At 49.7% G+C, this 19,578-nt stretch overlaps 1 protein-coding gene across 1 annotated transcript in view; it reads left to right on the top strand.

Annotated features, from left to right (window-relative positions):
- Positions 1 to 1,018: 1,018 nt before the first annotated feature.
- Positions 1,019 to 19,578, top strand: part of LAMP3 (lysosome associated membrane protein 3) — a 95,664-nt gene continuing 77,104 nt past the window's right edge. The window contains exon 1 of the mRNA XM_086950647.1: positions 1,019 to 1,276. Within this exon, the coding sequence (XP_086806773.1) occupies positions 1,234 to 1,276 (43 nt within the window). The 5' untranslated portion in view covers positions 1,019 to 1,233. The remainder of the gene's footprint in view (positions 1,277 to 19,578) is intronic.

Below are 19,578 nucleotides of genomic sequence, written 5' to 3'. Positions count from 1 at the left end.
CTGTTGAGAGAACCCGTGAGGAGTTTGGTGGGAGCAGGGACACGCGACACAGGTCATCTTTGCAGAAAGGGGTGGGAGTGACATGTCCTGCCACTGCTGACCTTTTCTTCATGTTACATTATGTCACAGCTGTCAAATCACCCACATTTGACGTCACGTGTCACCCGCTTTTTACTTCTAAAATAGACTTTAATGGAGTCACCAGCTTTTCAGACCTATATCACTCTCCAAAGAAGTGTTCATTTCCAACTGACTTAAAGGATCAGTCTTTTAAACTCACATTTTTTAGACAAGAGGCTGTTGATGTTGGCAAGAAGTGTTATGGATCTGAAACCTTACAAGTAACCGGTGGGGAGGGTGAAAATGTGACTTTCTTTACAAATGGTGTCTCCAGGCCCGGACTGGCTGTTACAGGCACCGGGCAATTCCCCGGTGGGCCGCATGGTTGGGGGCCGGTTTTGGCCCCCTGGGGGCCGTTTTTGTTACAGGGCCGTTATTTTGCAAAAACGGCCCTGTAACAAAAACGGCCGAAAACCGGCCCTGGCACAGAGTGCGGTCACACCTCCCACTCCTCCCGCAACGGGGGGGGGGGGGGGGCGGGGCCGGCCGGCCGAGCACTTTGCCAGGGCCGGTTCTGGTTCCCAGTCCGGCCCTGGGTGTCTCCCTCATTGAACAAGGGGCGAGGTGAGCGCAGCTAAAGTCAAAATCCCGTTTGTGGGGTTTTCTCGCATCCTCTTTCCGTCTGACACGTTTCGGGGGCACATTGCGTAGAACAAGACATTTGTAGCCGGCGGGGGTGGTTTGTTTAGAGAAGGGAAGTACATTTTCCGAGTAGATCAGGGTGCGATTCTCTGGCTTACCCAAGGAGCATGCACTCGATCACGGCACCCGCAATCGCTAGACTGCACAATTGGCCCTACTTCCGCTGACTGCATCACTTCTCAATAGTATTTGGCAATGCAAGCGCAGGGGGGGGGGGGGGGGGGGGGGGGGGCGGTTGCTCAATCCGCTCGAGTTCAGTTTCATTTCTCGCTCTCTGCACGAGAAGTAGCAAGTTAGGCTCCCTCCCCTCTCTGCACGTGACTGTCCGGGTATAAACTTTGTACAGAGCGAGGCGCCCCCTCCCTCCCTTCACCCACTCGCTAGTTACTTTCTTCCTGCACTCCATATCCGCAGACAGCAGCAGCCGCACCTAGCGCTTCCCGAAGCATAGGAGACCACCCAGCCGCTGACATGGGCAGCCCGACGCTGTGGAGTTTCATTCTGGTCTTATCTGGTGAGTGTAGCGCCTTGAATCCAGCCCTTTTGTTCACGATCAGTTTGGTGGATTTTTAATTATATACGTGTTGTTCGTTTTATTGTTTATTCACGATACAAGCGATTGTTTCTCTGAGCTGTACGAATGAATGGTTTGATTTTAGTTTCCTGAGTAACAAACTCGTATCTAACTGTACACAAAGACACGCACGAAGGAGCGCTGAGCGCTACATTCCATGAAAGTGCACTCACCGTGTCGCTAGTTTCGGTGCATCCACTTGGCAATGGACCCGTGCCCTCTGTGAGAGGGAGGAACGTTTTAAGGCCCTTCAAACTACCCCCCCCTCTCTCTCTCTCTCTCTCTCTCTCTCTCTCTCTCTCTGTCTCTGTCTCTCTCTCTTTCTCTCCATCCATTATTTCTCCCTCTCTCCATCCATTATTTCTCTCTCTCGCTCCTTCTCTCCTCTTCTCCCTCTCCTATGACCTTCTCTCTCCCCCTACCTCCCTCTCTCCATCCATTTATTCTCTCTCTCTCCTTCTCTCCTCTTCTCCTCTCGTCCCCCTACTTCCCTCTCTCTCCCTCCATCCATTCTCTCTATCCTTCTCTCCTTTTCTCCTCTCCTATGGCCTTCTCTCTCCCCCTACTTCCCCCCTCTCTCTCCATCCATTCATTCTCTCTCTCCTTCTCTCCTCTTCTCTCTTCCCCCTACTTCCCTCTCTCTCTCCATTCAGTCTCTCTCTCTCTCCTTCTCTCCCTCTCCTATGGCATTGTCTCTCCCCCTACTTCCCTCTCTCTCTCCATCCATTCATTGTCTCTCTCCCCTTCTCTCCTCTTCTCCTCTCTTCCCCCCTACTTCCCTCCCTCTCCACCCATTCATTCTCTCTCTCTCCTTCTCTCCTTTTCTCCCTCTCCTATGGCCTTCTCTCTCCCCCTACTTCCCTCCCTCTCTCTCTCTCTCCATCCATTTATTCTCTCTCTCTCCTTCTCTCCTTTTCTCCCTCTCCTATGGCCTTCTCTCTCCCCCTACTTCCCTCTCTCTCTCCATCCATTCATTCTCTCTCTCTATCCTTCTCTCCTCTTCTCCCTCTCCTATGCCCTTTTCTCTCCCCCTTCACTCTCTTTCCCTTGAAGCCTCCCCATGCCTGCTCACAGCAGCCAAGTTTTCAGTTTGCTTATGTGTGACATTTCCAGTTATTGGGTTTGCTTATCTGTGACTTTTTAAGGCCATATGTGTGATACTCTGAGTGATCCTTTTTTGTGAACTGAATAAAGCGGTTTTGATTGTGAAATAAGATAAATATTGGGAAACTCTCGCTTTGCATATTAAAATGGTTTAGAAATTGTCCTAAAACAGACAAGAAAGCTGATTAGTCTGTTCTTGTTTTACTCAGAAGATCAAAGATGTCAGTTGTCCAAAGAGAGGATGACTTGTCGATCAATCAGTCATTCAATCAAGTGGATTTATATAGCGCAGCTAATCACCCACAAGGGTATCCAGGCACTTGAGGGTCATGATGGCTCAGGTGACTCAGTCGAACAGCCAGTTCTTGAGTGCTGTCCGGAATTCCAGTAGAGCGGTGTAAGGTCCGTTGCAGCACAGGGAGGTCCTTCTGTTTTTTTGCCGCGCGGTAGAAGGAGTGTCCTTCTCTGTTGCTACGGTGGATGCGCGGGTGTGGGCGAGTGAGAGGGAGGCGGAGCGTAGTTGTCTGGTTAGGTGGCAGTCGAACAGCCGGTTCTTGAGTGCTGTCCGGAATTCCAGTAGAGCGGTGTAAGGTCTGTTGCAGCACAGGGAGGTCCTTCCGCGTTTTCGCCACGAGGTAGAAGGAGTGTCCTTCTCTGTTGCTACAGTGGATGCGCGGGGTGTGGGCGAGTGAAAGGGAGGCGGAGCGTAGTTGTCTGGTAAGGTGGCAGTCGAACAGCCGGTTCTTGAGTGCTGTCCGGAATTCCAGTAGTGCAGTGTAAGGTCCGTTGCAGCACAGGGAGGTCCTTCTGTTTTTTTGCCGCGCGGTAGAAGGAGTGTCCTTCTCTGTTGCTACGGTGGATGCGCGGGTGTGGGCGAGTGAGAGGGAGGCGGAGCGTAGTTGTCTGGTTAGGTGGCAGTCGAACAGCCGGTTCTTGAGTGCTGTCCGGAATTCCAGTAGAGCGGTGTAAGGTCTGTTGCAGCACAGGGAGGTCCTTCCGCGTTTTCGCCACGAGGTAGAAGGAGTGTCCTTCTCTGTTGCTACAGTGGATGCGCGGGGTGTGGGCGAGTGAAAGGGAGGCGGAGCGTAGTTGTCTGGTAAGGTGGCAGTCGAACAGCCGGTTCTTGAGTGCTGTCCGGAATTCCAGTAGTGCAGTGTAAGGTCCGTTGCAGCACAGGGAGGTCCTTCCGGGTTTTCGCCGCGAGGTAGAAGGAGTGTCCTTCTCTGTTGCTACTGTGGATGCGCGGGGTGTGGGCGAGTGAGAGGGAGGCGGAGAGTAGTTGTCTGATAAAGTGGTGGGAATGGTTGATGTAGGCTGGTCCTGGTTGGGCCAGCTATATCATTTTGTCATGGCTTGCCACTTTCCCATCATGCACCCCTGTGCACGAGAACACAAACACATGCACACACAAATACACACACACAGAACTTCAGATATTGCAAACTGTTCTGTTTAGTTTTGGAAAATGCAGGTCCTGTAAAAACATTATTTTTATCAGGAAAACCACTATGATCTAGTCCGTTTACATTTTAAGCTTTGTTATGTTCCAAAGCAAAACACCACCTAAATGCAGACAAAGAACAATGGACACGTCTTCAGGCTGCTGAAGAAGTTGCAGTGTCACTTAATTATATTTTACCTCTTTATGAACAACATAAACTTGCAAAACCAAGAATCTTTGAATTATAAAGTGGAAAAAACATTGGCAGATTACTTTGGAAACTCACCAGACTGCTGGCGCTCCTACTCAGGATCCTGTGGACTAGTTTGAATTCAGCAGCAATCAGCAGCGCTCCTTTTTTTTTAGGGCCAAGGAGACGCTGTTAACAAAAATGGCTTGAAACCTGCCTGTACTCAAAATATGAGGATTATTTTATTAAAAAACAATGTTGTTTCTTTCTTCAGTGTAATTTCTTAAATTATGCTTTAACACATAATCATGCAGTACACCACAAACCCTCCCCACTCCTATCTGCCCCTCTCCAATCCACACCACCTCACCCCATACCAATCCACCCAAGAACAATCAAATCCACCCCATTTCAATCCACTCACCCCAATCCACCACACTCCAGTCCTCCCAACTCACCCCACTCCAATCTGCTCTACTTCAATCTAAAACAATCTGCCCGCTCCAATCCAAAACAATCTACCCCTCTCCACTAAAAAACTGCCCCACTCAATTCTAAAACAATCTGCCTGCTCCAATCCAAAACAATCTGCCCCGGTCCACTCCAATCTGCCCCACTCTAATCTGCCCCAGTCCAATCCAAAACAATCTACCCCACCCCAATCAGCCCCACTCAAATTCGCCACACTCCTTTCCACCTCACCCCAATCCACCCCAACCCACCCCAATCCATCCACCCCATACCAATCCTATCCACCCCCACACTAATCCAATGCACCCCACTCAATCCAATCCACCTCACTCCAATCCAAAACAATCTGCACACTCCAATCTGCCCCACTCCAATCCAGAACAATCTGTCCATTACAATCTGCCCCAGTCCAATCTGCAGCAGTCCACCCTGCCCCACTCCAATTCAAAACAAACTGCCCCACTCCAATCTGCTACGCTCTAATACGCCCAACTCCTATCTGTCCCAATCCAACTCAATCTGCCCACTCCAGTGCACCCAACTCTAATCTGCCCCATTCCAATCCAAAGCAAATCCCCCAACTCCAATCTGCCCTACTCCAGCCTGCTCTACTCCAATCCACCCCACTCCAATCCGTCCCACTCCAGTACAGTCTGCCCCACTCAAATGTGCCACACTCCAGTGTATCACACTCCAATCCAAAACAATCTGTCAACTCCAATCTGTCCAACTCTAATAAATAACAATCTGCCCCACTCCAATCCAAAACGATCCGCTGCACTCCAACACGTCCCACTGCAATCTGCCCCACTCTAATCTACCCCACTCCAATCTACCACACTCCAATTCGCCCCACTCCAATCCAGTCCACCCACTTATTCTGATTCTTCCCACTGCAATTCACCACAATCCACCCCACACCAATCCAATCCAATCCACTACAATCCAGCCCAGACCAAACTATTCCAATCCAATCCACCTCCCCACCCCAACCAATCCACCCACTCCCTCCTCAATCCACCTCACTCCAATTCAATCTACCACAATCCACCCCACTCTGATCCACACCAATCTGCCCCACTCAGTTCAAAGCAATCCTCCCTACTCCAATCCAAAACAATGCACCCACTCTGATCTGCTTCTATCCAATGCAAAATGATCTGCCCCACTCCAATCCAAAACAATCTACCCCACTCCAATCCAAAACAATCTGCGCCACTCTAATCAGCCCCACTCAAATCCAAAACAAACTGCCCCACTCCAATCAGCCCCACTCCAATCCAAAACAATCTTTCCAACTCCAATCCAGTCAAATCTGCCCCACTCCAATCCAAAACAATCTGCGCCACTCTAATCAGCCCCACTCAAATCCAAAACAAACTGCCCCACTCCAATCAGCCCCACTCCAATCCAAAACAATCTTTCCAACTCCAATCCAGTCAAATCTGCCCCACTCCAATCCAAACCAATATGCCCACTCTAATCAGCTCACCCCAATCCAAAGCAATCTGCCCCACTCTAATCCACTACATTTTACCCCACTTCAATCTACCCACTCCAATCTACCTCAATCCAGCCCAGACCAAACTACCCCACGACAATCCAACCCACTGTATTACCTGCCAATCCACCCCACTCCAATCCACCACAATCCACCCCACTATAATTTCAGACAATCTGCCCCACTCTAATCTGCCCCACTCAGTCCACCCCACGCAGTCCACCCCACTCAAATCGGTCTCATTCCAATCCAAAACACTCTGCCCCACTCTTATCTGGCAGGCTACAATCTTCCCCAATCCAAAACAATCGGCCCCACTCCAATCTATTCCACTCCAGTCTTCCAACTCAAATCCAAACCACTCCAATCTTTTCCACTGCAATCCAAAACAATCTGCCCCAATCCAATCCAAAACAATCAGCCTCTCTCATCCATCCCACTGCTATCCAAAACAGTCTGCCCCACTCTAATCCACCCACTCCAAACTGCCCCACTCCAATCCAAAACAATCTGCCCACTCCAATCCGTCCACTCCAACTTTCGCCACTCCAATGCAAAAGAATTGGCCCCACTCCAGTCCATCCCACTCCAATGCAAAAACAATCTGTTCCACTCTAGTCTGCCCCACTCCATCCAAAAACAATCTGCCCGACTCCAATTTGCCCGACTCCAATCCACCTCACTCCAATGCAACCATTCCAGCCCAATTCACCCTACTCCAATCCACCACATTTCACCTCACTCCAATCCAATCCACCCCACACAAATCCGATCCAGTCTAAACCAAACTACTCCACTCCAATTAAATCCACCTCACTTTACCCCAATCCAATCCACCCCACTCCATCCCCAATCCACCCTACTGCAATCCACCACACTGCAATCCAAAACAATTTGCCTCACACCAATCTGCCCCACTCAATCCAAAACAATCTGTCTCACTCCAATTCAAAACAATCTGCCCCACTCCAATCCTAAATATTCCACCCACTCCAATCCAAAACAATCTGCCCACTCCAATCCATCCACTCCAACCTTCGCCACTCCAATGCAAAACAATTGGCCCCGCTCCAGTCATCCCACTCCAATGCAAAACAATCTGCCCCACTCTAGTCTGCCCCACTCCATCCAAAAACAATCTGCCCGACTCCAATTCGCCCGACTCCAATCCACCTCACTCCAATCCAACCATTCCAGCCCAATTCACCCTACTCCAATCCACCACATTTCACCTCACTCCAATCCACCCCACACAAATCCGATCCAGTCTAAACCAAACTACCCCACTCCAATTCAATCCACCTCACTTTACCCCAATCCAATCCACCCCACTCCATCCCCAATCCAATCCACTCCATCCCCAATCCACCCCACTGAAATCCACCACACTGCAATCCAAAACAATCTGCCTCACACCAATCTGCCCCATTCAATCCAAAACAATCTGTCTCACTCCAATTCAAAACAATCTGCCCCACTCCAATCCTAAATATTACACCCACTCCAATCTAAAACAATCTGCCCCACTCCAATCGAAGACATCCTGCCCCAATCTAAAACAATCTGCCTCACTCCAATTCAAAACAATCTGCCCCATTCCAAAACAAAACAATCTGCCCCTTTCTAATCAGCTCCACTCCAGTCCAAAATAATGTACCTAACTCCAAGAGGCATTTGGCAAAATAGGAACAGTTGGTTTAATTAAATTCTGTGGCTGAGAGTACAACATACAGAAAAGGATCTGAGGACTCACTCAAAGTACAATCAATTTGAGCACCATTTTATACCTTTCCTGGAGCATCATAAAACAATTCCTAGATCCTTTTTAAGATTTTAGGAAGAGGAATGTAAGCTTAGTCATTGAGTCATTGTGGAGTGGGGGTTGGGGCGGGCCGGAATAACAGGCGCGGAGGCCGGATGAAGTGCGCTATGATTAGCGAGAATTTATTGAGTGTACAGAAACCAGGTCTTTAGAGTACATGTGCCAGGGTTGGAGTCCAGGTAGGAGATGCAGGTGGGGTCGTTGTGGTGAGGATCCGACGAGGGGGTCGTCTGTAGGACGTCCGCTGCTGGGCTGAGGTCGTCTTGCCGCGGTATAGGTAACGGTGTGCCCCTCGGAGGTACAAGAGAAAAATACAGGGCGATTAGTCCTGAGGACAACGGACCTAGGAGTACTTTCACCCGCACCGGGGAGTGAGGGGGTTTGAAGCGAGCGTGAGGGAGGTACGGTAGGGCAGGTGGAGAAGGGAAGTAAAAGACGGGTAACGGGGAGAGAGTGTGGTTTGGAGGGAGGGGGGGGAAATAGGTGTCCAGTACTATACAGTGCCAGGGGTGCGTTTATATTTACAGTGGGTGCTGTTCGTGACTCTATATACAATATTTACACTAACTACAAGGGGAAACACGGAGAAAGGTGACAAGGTACTCACGTGCCCCGCCGTAACTCTCTTCCGAGTTACGGCCGCTCTCCAGCCACCTCCTGAGGTCGCCACCAATCCTCGCACCAAACGTCTTCCTCCTCTTCCTTGTCTCGGCTCTTCCTTTCTCCTCCGCTCTCCGCTGCAGGTTCTTCGTGTGTTGCTAACTCCTGCCACGAGTCCACTGCTGGGAACCCCACATCTTCTTGCTTGTCGGCTTTTCTATCCTCTGGTCGGGAACCCGGGGAATGACTTCCGGGGTCAGGTGGGGTCACTTCCGGTCCTTCTTGCCTCGCCACACTTCCGGGGTCACGAGGGGTCGCTTCCGGTCCGCTGCGCACCGCTGTTGCTGCCGGCGCCTGTAGGGAGAAAGAGAGAGGAGTAGCCCAGGTTGGCTGAGTTGCGGCATGTGGGGTTCTGAAGGCAAGGGAGTCCACACTGGGTCGCCGCGCCATGGAGGTAAGGGTCGCTTCTTCACAGTCATAAATTACTCCACCTGATAACAAATGCGGGTCGGTCTCAACCTTGCGTGGACACAATGGGGGCCAGTGGGGAAAGTGTTGATATGTCCTGCATGGGGAGTGCGTGATCACTGCATGTGCTGTGAGTGCTGTGTCCTGATTGGCTAAGTGTTCCTAACTTCATGCGTCATCTAACTTTATGATATTTTGGGAACACGTGACCCTCCGTCCCTGTATTCGTTATTGGGGCTAATCTCCTCGGACCATTGTGGTGCAGCTGACTGTCTGTGGGATTAATCTAGATTTTTCCTGTTCATGTGTTTGTTCTGCTGGCTACATGTCACTCCAACTGTGATCTGTCAATCAGTTGCCTCAGGCCTAGGTTACAGGGCCTGCCTGACCACATGGTTCTGACTCAGTGATGATGGGGCGGTCATAAGGGTGATTTGGACAACAGTAATTGAATTTGTTTTCATGCACACATGTATTGTTGCATACATCAACATCAATATTAACACACCACACCCCACTCCAATCAAATCCACTTTAATCTAACCCCACACCACCCCAATCCAGTTCACCCTACCCTAATCCAATCCACCTCAATCCAATCCACCCCAATCCAATCCACCCCACTCCAATCCACCCCACTCAATCCAATCCACCTCACTCCAATCCACCACATGCCAATACAATCTACCCCACTCTAGTCCACCTCACTTCAGTCCACCACACTCCAATTCCGTCCACCCGACTCCAGTCTCATCGACCCACTCCACATCACCCCACTTCACTCCAATTCACCCCACTCCAGTATACCCCACACCAATCCAATCCTCCCCACTCCAATCTAATCCACTCCATTCAGTCCACCTCCCTCCAATCCAACCCACTCCACTGCAGTCCAATCACCCCACTCTACTCCAATCCACCAGCTCTTGCCCAATCTAATCTGCCCCCCAACTGCTGTCCACCTCACCACTCCAGTCCAATCCACCTCACTCCAATTCAGTCCACCCCACTCCAATCCAATCCAGCCCACTCCAATTCAATACACCCCCTCTGGTACAGTCCAATCCAACCCCACTACTCCACCCACTCCAAACCACCCTACTCTAATCCAATTCACCCCACCCGAATCCACCCCACCCTAATCCACCCCACTCCAATCCACCTCCTCACCCATCTTAAATCCAACCCAATCCACCCCACTCCATCCAACCCACTTTACCCCAATCCAATCAACCCAATGTACTCAAACCCAATTCACACTGGTGTACAACATGACAAAAACGCATTGCCAAAGCCAATCACTCATGTATAGGTGAAACCTATTGGCTTTGTCAATATGTTTTTTTGTGTGCTGTTGCCCAAGCAACTTGGTTGGAACAGGTCTGACGAGACGCTGTACCCCCTGAGGCTTGGACTGGATCCACAATGTGCGAGTGTCACCCAGAGGCCACAGTTTAAATGGTTTCAATCAAAGCACAAGTAAACAAACTTATACCGGGGGCCCAGGTAGTCACCTAACTAGAAGTCACCCTTCCTCGATTTGGGCCACAGTTTCTAATTTTGTTGGGTAGCAGCGCATAACGAGTAATGACTGCTGCTTTGCATATTATAGTAACAGTCAGCTGCCCGTAGTGTCTAGCCAGGCTGCTGGGAGCTAGCTTAATATGTGTAACTAAGAATGTTTGGGCCATATGTATCAAAATCCTCATTTGCGATTCTCAAATAGCGATTTTTTGTGAATCGCTATTTGAGAATCGCAAAATGCTATATATGTAGGATTTGCAATAAATTTTGCGAATCTTACATATTCCTTAATTGCAAATCTCAATTTGCGATTCGCAATTAAGCAATACCTCCCCATTCATTCCTATGGGGCTAGGGGCCCATAGGAATGAATGGGAAGACATTCACAATTTGCGATTAGCAATTAGAGAATGCAATTTCAAGGGTGCAAGGATGTCTAAAGGACACCCTGTTGCACCCCTGAAATAAGGATAGGTGCACATGTGGCACACATACATGCCAAAGGGCATGTATGTGCTTCACATTGCACTTTGAAAAATGCAAAAAAGTATTTTTCAAAGAAATGACAAATTACAATATTCTACGAATTTCGGCATTTGCAATCGCAATTTTGCTTGATACATATGGCCCTTAGTGCGGTGATGCGGACACCAGCACTAAAATGCGTTAGTCTGACTCCTGATGTGTGGTACTTGGCAGGGCGGCCTGCTGCAGTTAACCTCTGGCAGCTGAGACAAGGGATAGAGGCACCAGAAGGGGGCACTGGGCTTTCGAACCAGGCTCTATGGGCTCTAGTCCACCATGGAAACGCCTGTCTGGTCTTCTGGGAACCCTGCAGGCTTCGGCTTGCATGTTTTAGTTAATATATAGCGACTATAGGATAAGCGAACCACAAGTCATTTGAAAATACTGAGAGTAAAAGATGCAGGTGAAAAGTGTGACTACCGTTTTTTCTTTTTTTTATACATGATTGTAAGCACTAGTTTGCAGCTGGGCTTGCTCCCTGGCTTTGTTGCACCTTTAATGCAGTATTTGGCATGGAAGGTTCCACAATGTGGCAAGCAGCAAGCACAACAACTCGGCTGACCCTTTCCTGATGGATCTGATGGTAAGAGGAAATAGTTTACAAGATTTTTGTTTTTTTTAGGTTTCGCCTACAGACAGCTTAAAAAACCAAAAGTGTGATCAAACAATGTTTGTTACAATGCCATTTTTCAGATATATGGTCTTCAAAGCCATATGTTTTAATGGCACTTCAAACGATCCTATGAAATATTGCTTCTAGAGCCAGCGGATGAAAAATAATGTGGTGCCACGTAGCAGTAGGCACTTTGCAATAGTTGACTGGTCACCTTTTAGCTGCCGATAGCTGTATTCAGGACATAACCTGATTTTACCGAGGTGAAATGTTGCCATGGCAGTATTAATGTGTATAAAATAACAAAATAGCCAAATATTACAGACAAAGAATGTGGCACTTTATGCTGTACAAGTTGGCTTTTTTTGCCACATAATTTTGTCAACCATGCCACATAATTTGTTTACCCATTATTGCATAATTCCAGTGGCCCTTCTTATAACTCTTCTCTGCCCCCTCACCCCCAACCACAACTCAATTTTCGTTTTCTATGCCTTACTTATAAATTAATCCATGGATTTACACGTTTAAGTTTAGGACGTCAGTTTAATGGCATTTATTTTTTACATATCTGTATATTGATGCCCGCTTATTTAAGCTGCATTTTCTAACTTTAATTTACGTTCTATTGAAGCTAAAGTCTCTTCAGATTAATTTTGCAGAGTTGGTTCCCTGTAGCTTGTTATAATTAGCCTTAAATAGTCTAACAATACACTCACCTGGCTACATTTACATTGTTGAACAAGAGCACGTGCAGCTATTTACGCATCACTAGAATATCTCCTCCCTTTAACTCCCCATAATGTGAGTCTAACCAGCTGCTGTCCTAGCATCATGATTGATAGCATGGGGAGCCAATGAAAAATATCTGCTTTACCAAAATAAAACCAGACAATGAAGTAGGTTGTTTGCACAGATTCAAATGTAAAAATCATTACAATCTCAATATGGGATCTTTTTTTATATTTCCAATTTTTCTAAAGTCTACTATTTCCCATCCTTCTGACATAAGATTTTGTTTGTTCCTCTAGCTCCCCTTTGTTTGGATATTTTTTCTATAAATTGCAATTCATTGAACTTCATTTTTTCTACTGCTTTGTCAAGTTTTCATATCTTCTCTCTAAATTTACCAACATTTTGTAACCCTATTACGTATCTGTCCTAACACTTTTTTCATAGCCTTATGCCCAGACCATCTTTTAAAGTGTGTGTTTCTTGATTCCTTTCTTTATCTCTCATATTAAGTAAAATATCTGAACCTTACCACTTTGGCCACTTTGTTTTCCACTGACCTTTTGCAAAATATTTTATTTACAAAGGACAGTTCTTGGCTCAGAATCTCTATATAGACTAATAAAAATCAAATATTAAATACATGCCCTCACAGACCTTTTCAAGTAGGTGCTTAATTTTAAAATAGCGTAAGTACAGAGTCCAAAAGTATTTCTTAGGAGCCCTATGGTGGGGTTGCCAAATACCAAGTATGCCTCGTCTTGGTTCCGGTCAGTTTGCAAATGTTGGCTCCCTTGTTGGGAAGAAACCTATCTTTTCAACCCCGGGCCACTAGATGAAGATCACTGTCAGTACAACATATGAGCTGTCATTTAGGACTCTAGCTGATCTATCTGAAACGGTTCTAGGACGTCCAACTAGAAGAGTGACCTCTTGGGCAGAAGCCAAAGGGATATCACCATCAAACATTTGTAAAGCATCATTGTGGGGATCATTCTCCACTTTTGCAAGATAAAGGAAGTGGTCAACCCATCATTTTTAGGTCAAGCAGACCTTACTCTCAATGCGTGAGCATTGAGAGTGTCTGCTTCAGACCTTTTGCCGCCCGTATGGGGAATGAGTTGGGAATGAGGACACCAATCTGTTACGAGCTGCGTTTTTAGGTTTTGCCTCGCCGAAGATGCGCTCTGCGCATCTTTTCGGCGCAGGCGAAAACCTGTTGAGAACTGTAGTGTGGCTTGGTTCGGCCCTCGTCCTTGATTGGCTGGCTCCGTAAACGGAGCCTTGCCATTGGACGAGGGGCCTGTCCGTCAATGCCGGACCAGACACGGGGGCGTTCCCGAGATTCTTTGGCTTTTGCCGACGTCACGCGACGTCAGCCAAAAGCCGGGAACGCCCCCGAATCTGTCCCGGCATTGAGCCGGCACCCGCCTTCCTGCTTGCGTGAGTGCTTTGTTTTTTTTGCCGTGTGTGTCTGTTCCCGCTCCCCCCCCCCCCACCCTCCGCTGTCAGTGAGTCCGTGTGTGTCTGTTCGCGCCCCCCCCCCTCCCTCCCTCCCTCCCCGCTGTCAGTGTGTCCGAGGAGCGGGAGAAGAACGAAGGAGCTGCCCTGCCATTGGCTGAGGCGGTCGAGCCCCCTCAGTGCCGCCGCGCTAGGATTGGTTCTTGAGCCGCCGCGTCATAGCTGGAGCCGCCCTGAGTTTGCCGAGGAGCGATTATGTGTACAGCCGGAGCGGCTTCGTGAACTCCACCCTCGGTAATGCACGGTGTCTTTCTACTCGTTTTAAAATGAAGATTGTAAAGGTAATAAGTGCGATCCATCGCTCCCCGTCTACAATAGGTAAGGGATGGACACTCCCTGACGGCAAGAAGGGTGCCTCGCAGAAACCAACGTTTTATTGGAATACTCTGCAACGGATTGTATAAACTGGCCTTCGCAAAGGTGGGCGGGGGCGTCTTGTCCAGGCTAGAGGTCTCCTCTGATCTTTCGAAGTGCCCCCTGGCTGGCATGATGTGGTAAATTCTCTGCTCCAAAAAATGTGCTACGTGTTTTGAATTTTCAGAAGATGGCTGTGTGGCATGTTATGTGCGCACCAAAACACGGAAAATAAATGTTGTTACACCCCAGTCCGTTTAAAACCAGGCCCCTGATTATAAATAGGCTGGAATCTCGTAGAAACAGATTTGGGTGCCATTCCGTCGGAGCGCCTTGCATAAACTCGCATTCATTTAGGGTTGAATGTAGTATTCGATGAAATCCTCAAACTACGCGTGTACACTCACCGCAACAGAAAGGACGTGTCTCAAAGTAGATCGCTATTTTTCGAGGAGACCCTGGTGACATATGGCAAACACCGTGACGTGCAATGTAAGGTTTCGCACAGTTAGAGGGTTGGGATGCGGCAATCAAGGTGTCACATTTGAGTGCTTAGAGACTTGGGTTCCTTTAATCGAAGTGCCTGAATGCTTGTTTGATTTCAGATCCGACAATCCAGGTTACTTTTTGCGTTGTCTTTCCTCTGGCTAGTAGTAAGCGCTGTCGATGGGGTGTAAGATTGGCGTTATCCATAGTTCTTTACAGAGGGCTTTTAAATACCTTTAGCCCTAACCACGTTTTTATGAGGATGATAAAAATGGGAGTTATCTCTAGTATGACCTAAAATGCCGTCTCTGGGAACGTACTGTTTCAATGAGGTTTGAGTGCTTTGTATTGGAACCGTTCTGCTGGCCAGGTACGGAGCGCTCTCCAAGATATAACAATAAGTTAATATCTTGGTCTTGGTTTCTAATATTAGCAAGAGCAGAAATGACGTCATTAGTGCTTTCGGTTTGTGGGCGCAAATCACTAAGAGTCTGTCTGACACTCCCCCTGAGAGCGCAAACCTGCTGCAGTCCTGACGTGGGCAGGGCGGGCACGGTACTGTAGGCACAGGTCAGCCATTGTTCCTTGTTTGAAATGCATCTTCATGCCAGGCACACATCGCGACATCTTAATCCGGGGGCTGAGCTCTCACTGAGGCTTTGGTGTTTTGTACGGGCGCTTGTTGGGCCAGTTGGAATCAAAGGCCAGAATGCTAATGTGGGGACGCGCTGTGATCCGGCCGCTCTTTTGTCTGCTATGAACTCCCAGTGACCCTTCCTTCCTCCGAGGCCTGCAGAGGGACGGGGACCCTCCTGCAGACGCAGCTGAACAACATCTAGTTGTCATCTCACCTCGAAAAGTAAATGTACTACAGTGCACGATATTAAGCGGATTCCTTTTTCTGGCACCCTGGACACACCTTAGTGCACACACCCGTGGATGTGTGGCTCGTACGGAACACCCTTAGACACGGCCTCGCTACTCGCTCTTAACGTCCATTCTTAGAGACATGGGCATCTTGCCGGACGATGGTAAGGACAGCGGGCTCACACAGTACACGTTTTATGTCTAGGCGCTCACATTGTACACTCTGTCCAGTCCCGCAGACAAGGCTCACGCTGTGAGATTCCAGGACTGTGAGGTTCAAACTGTACCAATCTAGTGACGTGAGGCTCCCCTGGCACAGTCATGAGAACACGAGGCCAGCTCCGTAGAATCCTGCAAGCCAGAAGCAGCTCACACTGTACCAGCATGCTCGGGAGGATTATACAGTGACAAGGAGTGCGCGCGAAGGCCCCTGCACAAGTCTACGCACTTGAGGGTCACACAGAACAACTTAAGGGGGGACGGGCTTCTCCTATATAATCATGTGGACATAGGCCGACGCTACTCACTTATTCAGGTAAGTGCGGTTAGTTTTGAATGTGTATATGTTTTTTTACGTTCTATGTTAATCTTTCCTCTCTCTCCCCCGTGAGCCCGTTCTCGCCCCCCCCCCTCCCGCTGCCGAGCTCCGACTGAGGAGGGGCGGCGGCAGAAAGGAAGGAGGGCTGCAGGCAGAGCAGAATTCAATCTCTATCGCACTTTTTTTATTACGCCTCTTATTCTCCCAGAATAGCGCACATTCTTCTTTCACTTTCATGGCAAAAACGCGTTTGAATGTGATTTATTCATGTCAACTGAAAAAGGAGAGAGTTTTCATATTATCCAGTCGTTGCCTCGCGCCCTCGGGTGACTTTCGGAAGAGGGGTGGGTGGGGGCGATTGTCCCATGTCAGGCGTGAGACGCTCCTGCTGTGTTAGTTTTGTCATGGCTTTCAGGCGCTTGCTATTGTGCCTTCTGTGTTAGAAATGCTGGACCACACATCCCAGAATGCAGATGAAAAAGAGCCCTCCGTAAACTGTGCACACACATGTTAGGTGGTGTTTGATGGGGGCCTTTATCTCGAGCCATTTGAGTGAATTGTTCCGGGGAGTGGGTGGAGACGATTACCCCCTGGATCAATCCAGACCGATTTTAGATAACGCTTGTCTGAAATTATTTGTTACTCGTAACATTGGAGGAGGGTGCTAAAGCGCAGTACTGGGAGCTCCGTGTACTCATTGTCATATAGCGCCTCTCTTCACGGTTACTTTGCATAAAGAGCAGACGCGTCTGCATTTTTTTGTTTCGTAAGGATTGTGTCTGTCGGGAAGTGTGAGGAGGGAACTTTCTTTAAGTGCAGTTTCCGGAGATTCTTGGGACTTCCCAAGCCAGGGGGGATCCCTGCCCTTTCGGGATCCACTTAACGAGCGCTCATTTCTTGGAGTTGACCCACTGTATGAGGGGGCGCTTCCCGCCTCTACCTCTCAAGGTGCCTGGACTCCCTTTTAATGTACCTGTGCCGCCCCCCCCCCCCCCCCAGCCACTGGAGACAGAGGCGCTGTGTGCGCTGCCTGCTAGGCTGGGGGCGGGGCTCCCCACGGCCCCCAGGCAGAAGGTTCAGGTATCACGGCTGTAAACAAAGCGCCAAGTGTCCCCGGCGCTGCACAATGGGCGGCTCTGATTGCGCCATTTGTTTAAAATCAGAGCGCTCCCTGCTGAAAAACACATAAATCACTCCTTCCTCTACACCCCTTTCACACACTTGCACCCAGACACACACATCCCCATCTCTCCAGAAAATACAGCATTCCCACCTCCCTCCAGCGCACACAGACATTGCCTCGTTAATCTCCACAGAGAAACCCCATGGTCCCACAATGCTGCAAACCCCCACACACCACGCCTCTATATACATGCGCACCCCCACACACGCTGAACACATGCTCCAGGCTCAGGGCTGCCGCCCCTTGTGCTCCTTCAAGCTCACCCCTTCCATAGAAACCGCTCCCTCAGCATAGGAGATCACACATGCATACATTCTATAAATGCTCCCTTATATGCATCCAATGCGTGTATAAGTCATTTTACCGGGCTGAAGTTGCTCAGCTGGTTGTGCGCCGGCAGGCCACGGGTTTCGAACCCAGCCGGGCATATTCGGTCTTTTATTTTCATGTGCTTGGTAAAATTGCCGCAAGTAACATGGTCGATAGTGACATCTATATGGTAAGAGCTAACACCGACAAACCCCACGAGAAAAGGACAGAAACCCCAATTTTCCGTTTACCATGCCCCCCTATGTCCCCACCCCTGACGTGGGGGGCTGTGATACATCTCTATACACAGCCTCCTTACAGCAGCCCCGGAGCAGCACCCCGGGGTGCATGGTGGAAGCTCACCTCCTCACACAGTGCATCGCCATGTGTGATCGATAACGCATTAGCAGACCAGGTCTCTGGAAAATCTGTTTATTCCCCGTAGTAGGAGGCTACGAGGAGAGGAAGGGAAGCCGGGTGCACTCTAGATGGGGGGAGTGCACTGTGCAGGGGAGCCGGGCTCCATGTCAGGGGCAGGGTGAGGACACCGCTTGTGATGTTTGTGTAGATTACACCCACAATCGAGCACTGCACCGAGGGTACATTAAACCGTGCATACCTGCTGAGTGGGGGTGATGCGTGTACAGCAACCTCTGGGGAAGACAGTTGTGTGTGAGACATTGGTGGGTGAATGATGTATTAGAGTGCAGGGAGTGAATATGATTCCCATGGCGGATGCACCCTAGGCCAGGAAGCACCGCACTGCTGCCCCTTATCCGACATTAATCCTGGCAACCAATACACCTTTGAAGCACCTGTGTCCCCGGTTTTGACTTTGGAGTCACCCTGCAGCTGAAGCAGTTACTGCGATGCTGCTTAATGTTGGCAAGCGGACTATTGCAGAGACCCTAATCAAGGCCCGCTGCCACAAGGTGTCTGGCTAGGGACAGCTGGCGGGACCAGGCGAACGTGGCACATCACAGGCCCTAACTTGCTCCCTGCCAGACCACGGAGGAGCCTACTGACCAGAGTCTAGGTGCGGAGAGTTGTGAGCACCGTGAAATATATCCCTGCCCACTGCTGTGCCTGAGGCCCGGGACACTCACCATACACACTACTCGAATCAAATGACTATCCAACCGGTGTCCCAGGGGGGACGCAGTACCTACGGCGCTGCTACACCACCGGGCCCCTTTTCTTCTAGCATCTGTTGCGGGGCACCTCGCCCTGGGAGAGGTGGTTCAGGGAGTAGGGGCGGGCGTCTCCAGGTGCAGGTGCGGCTCCTGTAGTCTAAGGGCAGACCCCTACAGCTCTGCTGGGGCCTACCTGCTCTGCTGGCCGTGGGCTGCGTTGCTATCTTGCTCCTAGGCGGCCTTCTCAGACAAAGCGGGCACTGGCTATTTCCGACTGCCCTTCCTGGTGCCTGCTCTGCGCCTTGTTGCCTACCTACACAGTGGAGACTGTCCGGTCGCTGGATCCCTGGGAGCTGTGCTCAATGGCCCATGACCAGAAATGTACTGCCACTGGACCCTGGCCACGCAGAAAAGCCCCTCCCCACCATCCTTACTTGCCGCAGCGCCTGGCCTTCTCCAGTCATTCCTGTGTCGGGGGGGGGGCTCGCAGTGTGTGGGGGGGGCTCGCAGTGTGGGGGGGCTCGCAGTGTGTGGGGGGGCTCGCAGTGTGTGGGGGGGGCTACAGTGTGTGGGGGAGGCTCACAGTGTGTGTGGGGGGCTCGCAGTGTGTGGGGGGGGCTCGCAGTGTGTGGGGGCTCTGTGTGGGTGTGTGGGGGGGCTCTGTGTGGCTGTGTGTGTGGGGGGCTCTGTGTGGGTGTGTGTGTGGAGGGCTCTGTGTGTGTGGGGGGGGCTCTCTGTGGGTGTTTGTGTGTGGCATTTGCGAGAGATTAAGCTATTGGCATTGTAAATGACAATGCCATTTATTTATGTTAAAAAAACATAAATAAAAATAATGTCAAGAGCAATGCCAATAGCTCTAA

This window comes from Lissotriton vulgaris, unplaced genomic scaffold, assembly GCF_964263255.1.
Source record: "Lissotriton vulgaris unplaced genomic scaffold, aLisVul1.2 SCAFFOLD_959, whole genome shotgun sequence".
Classification (NCBI taxonomy): Eukaryota; Metazoa; Chordata; class Amphibia; order Caudata; family Salamandridae; genus Lissotriton; species Lissotriton vulgaris.
This window is presented reverse-complemented; position numbering and strand designations above follow the sequence as displayed.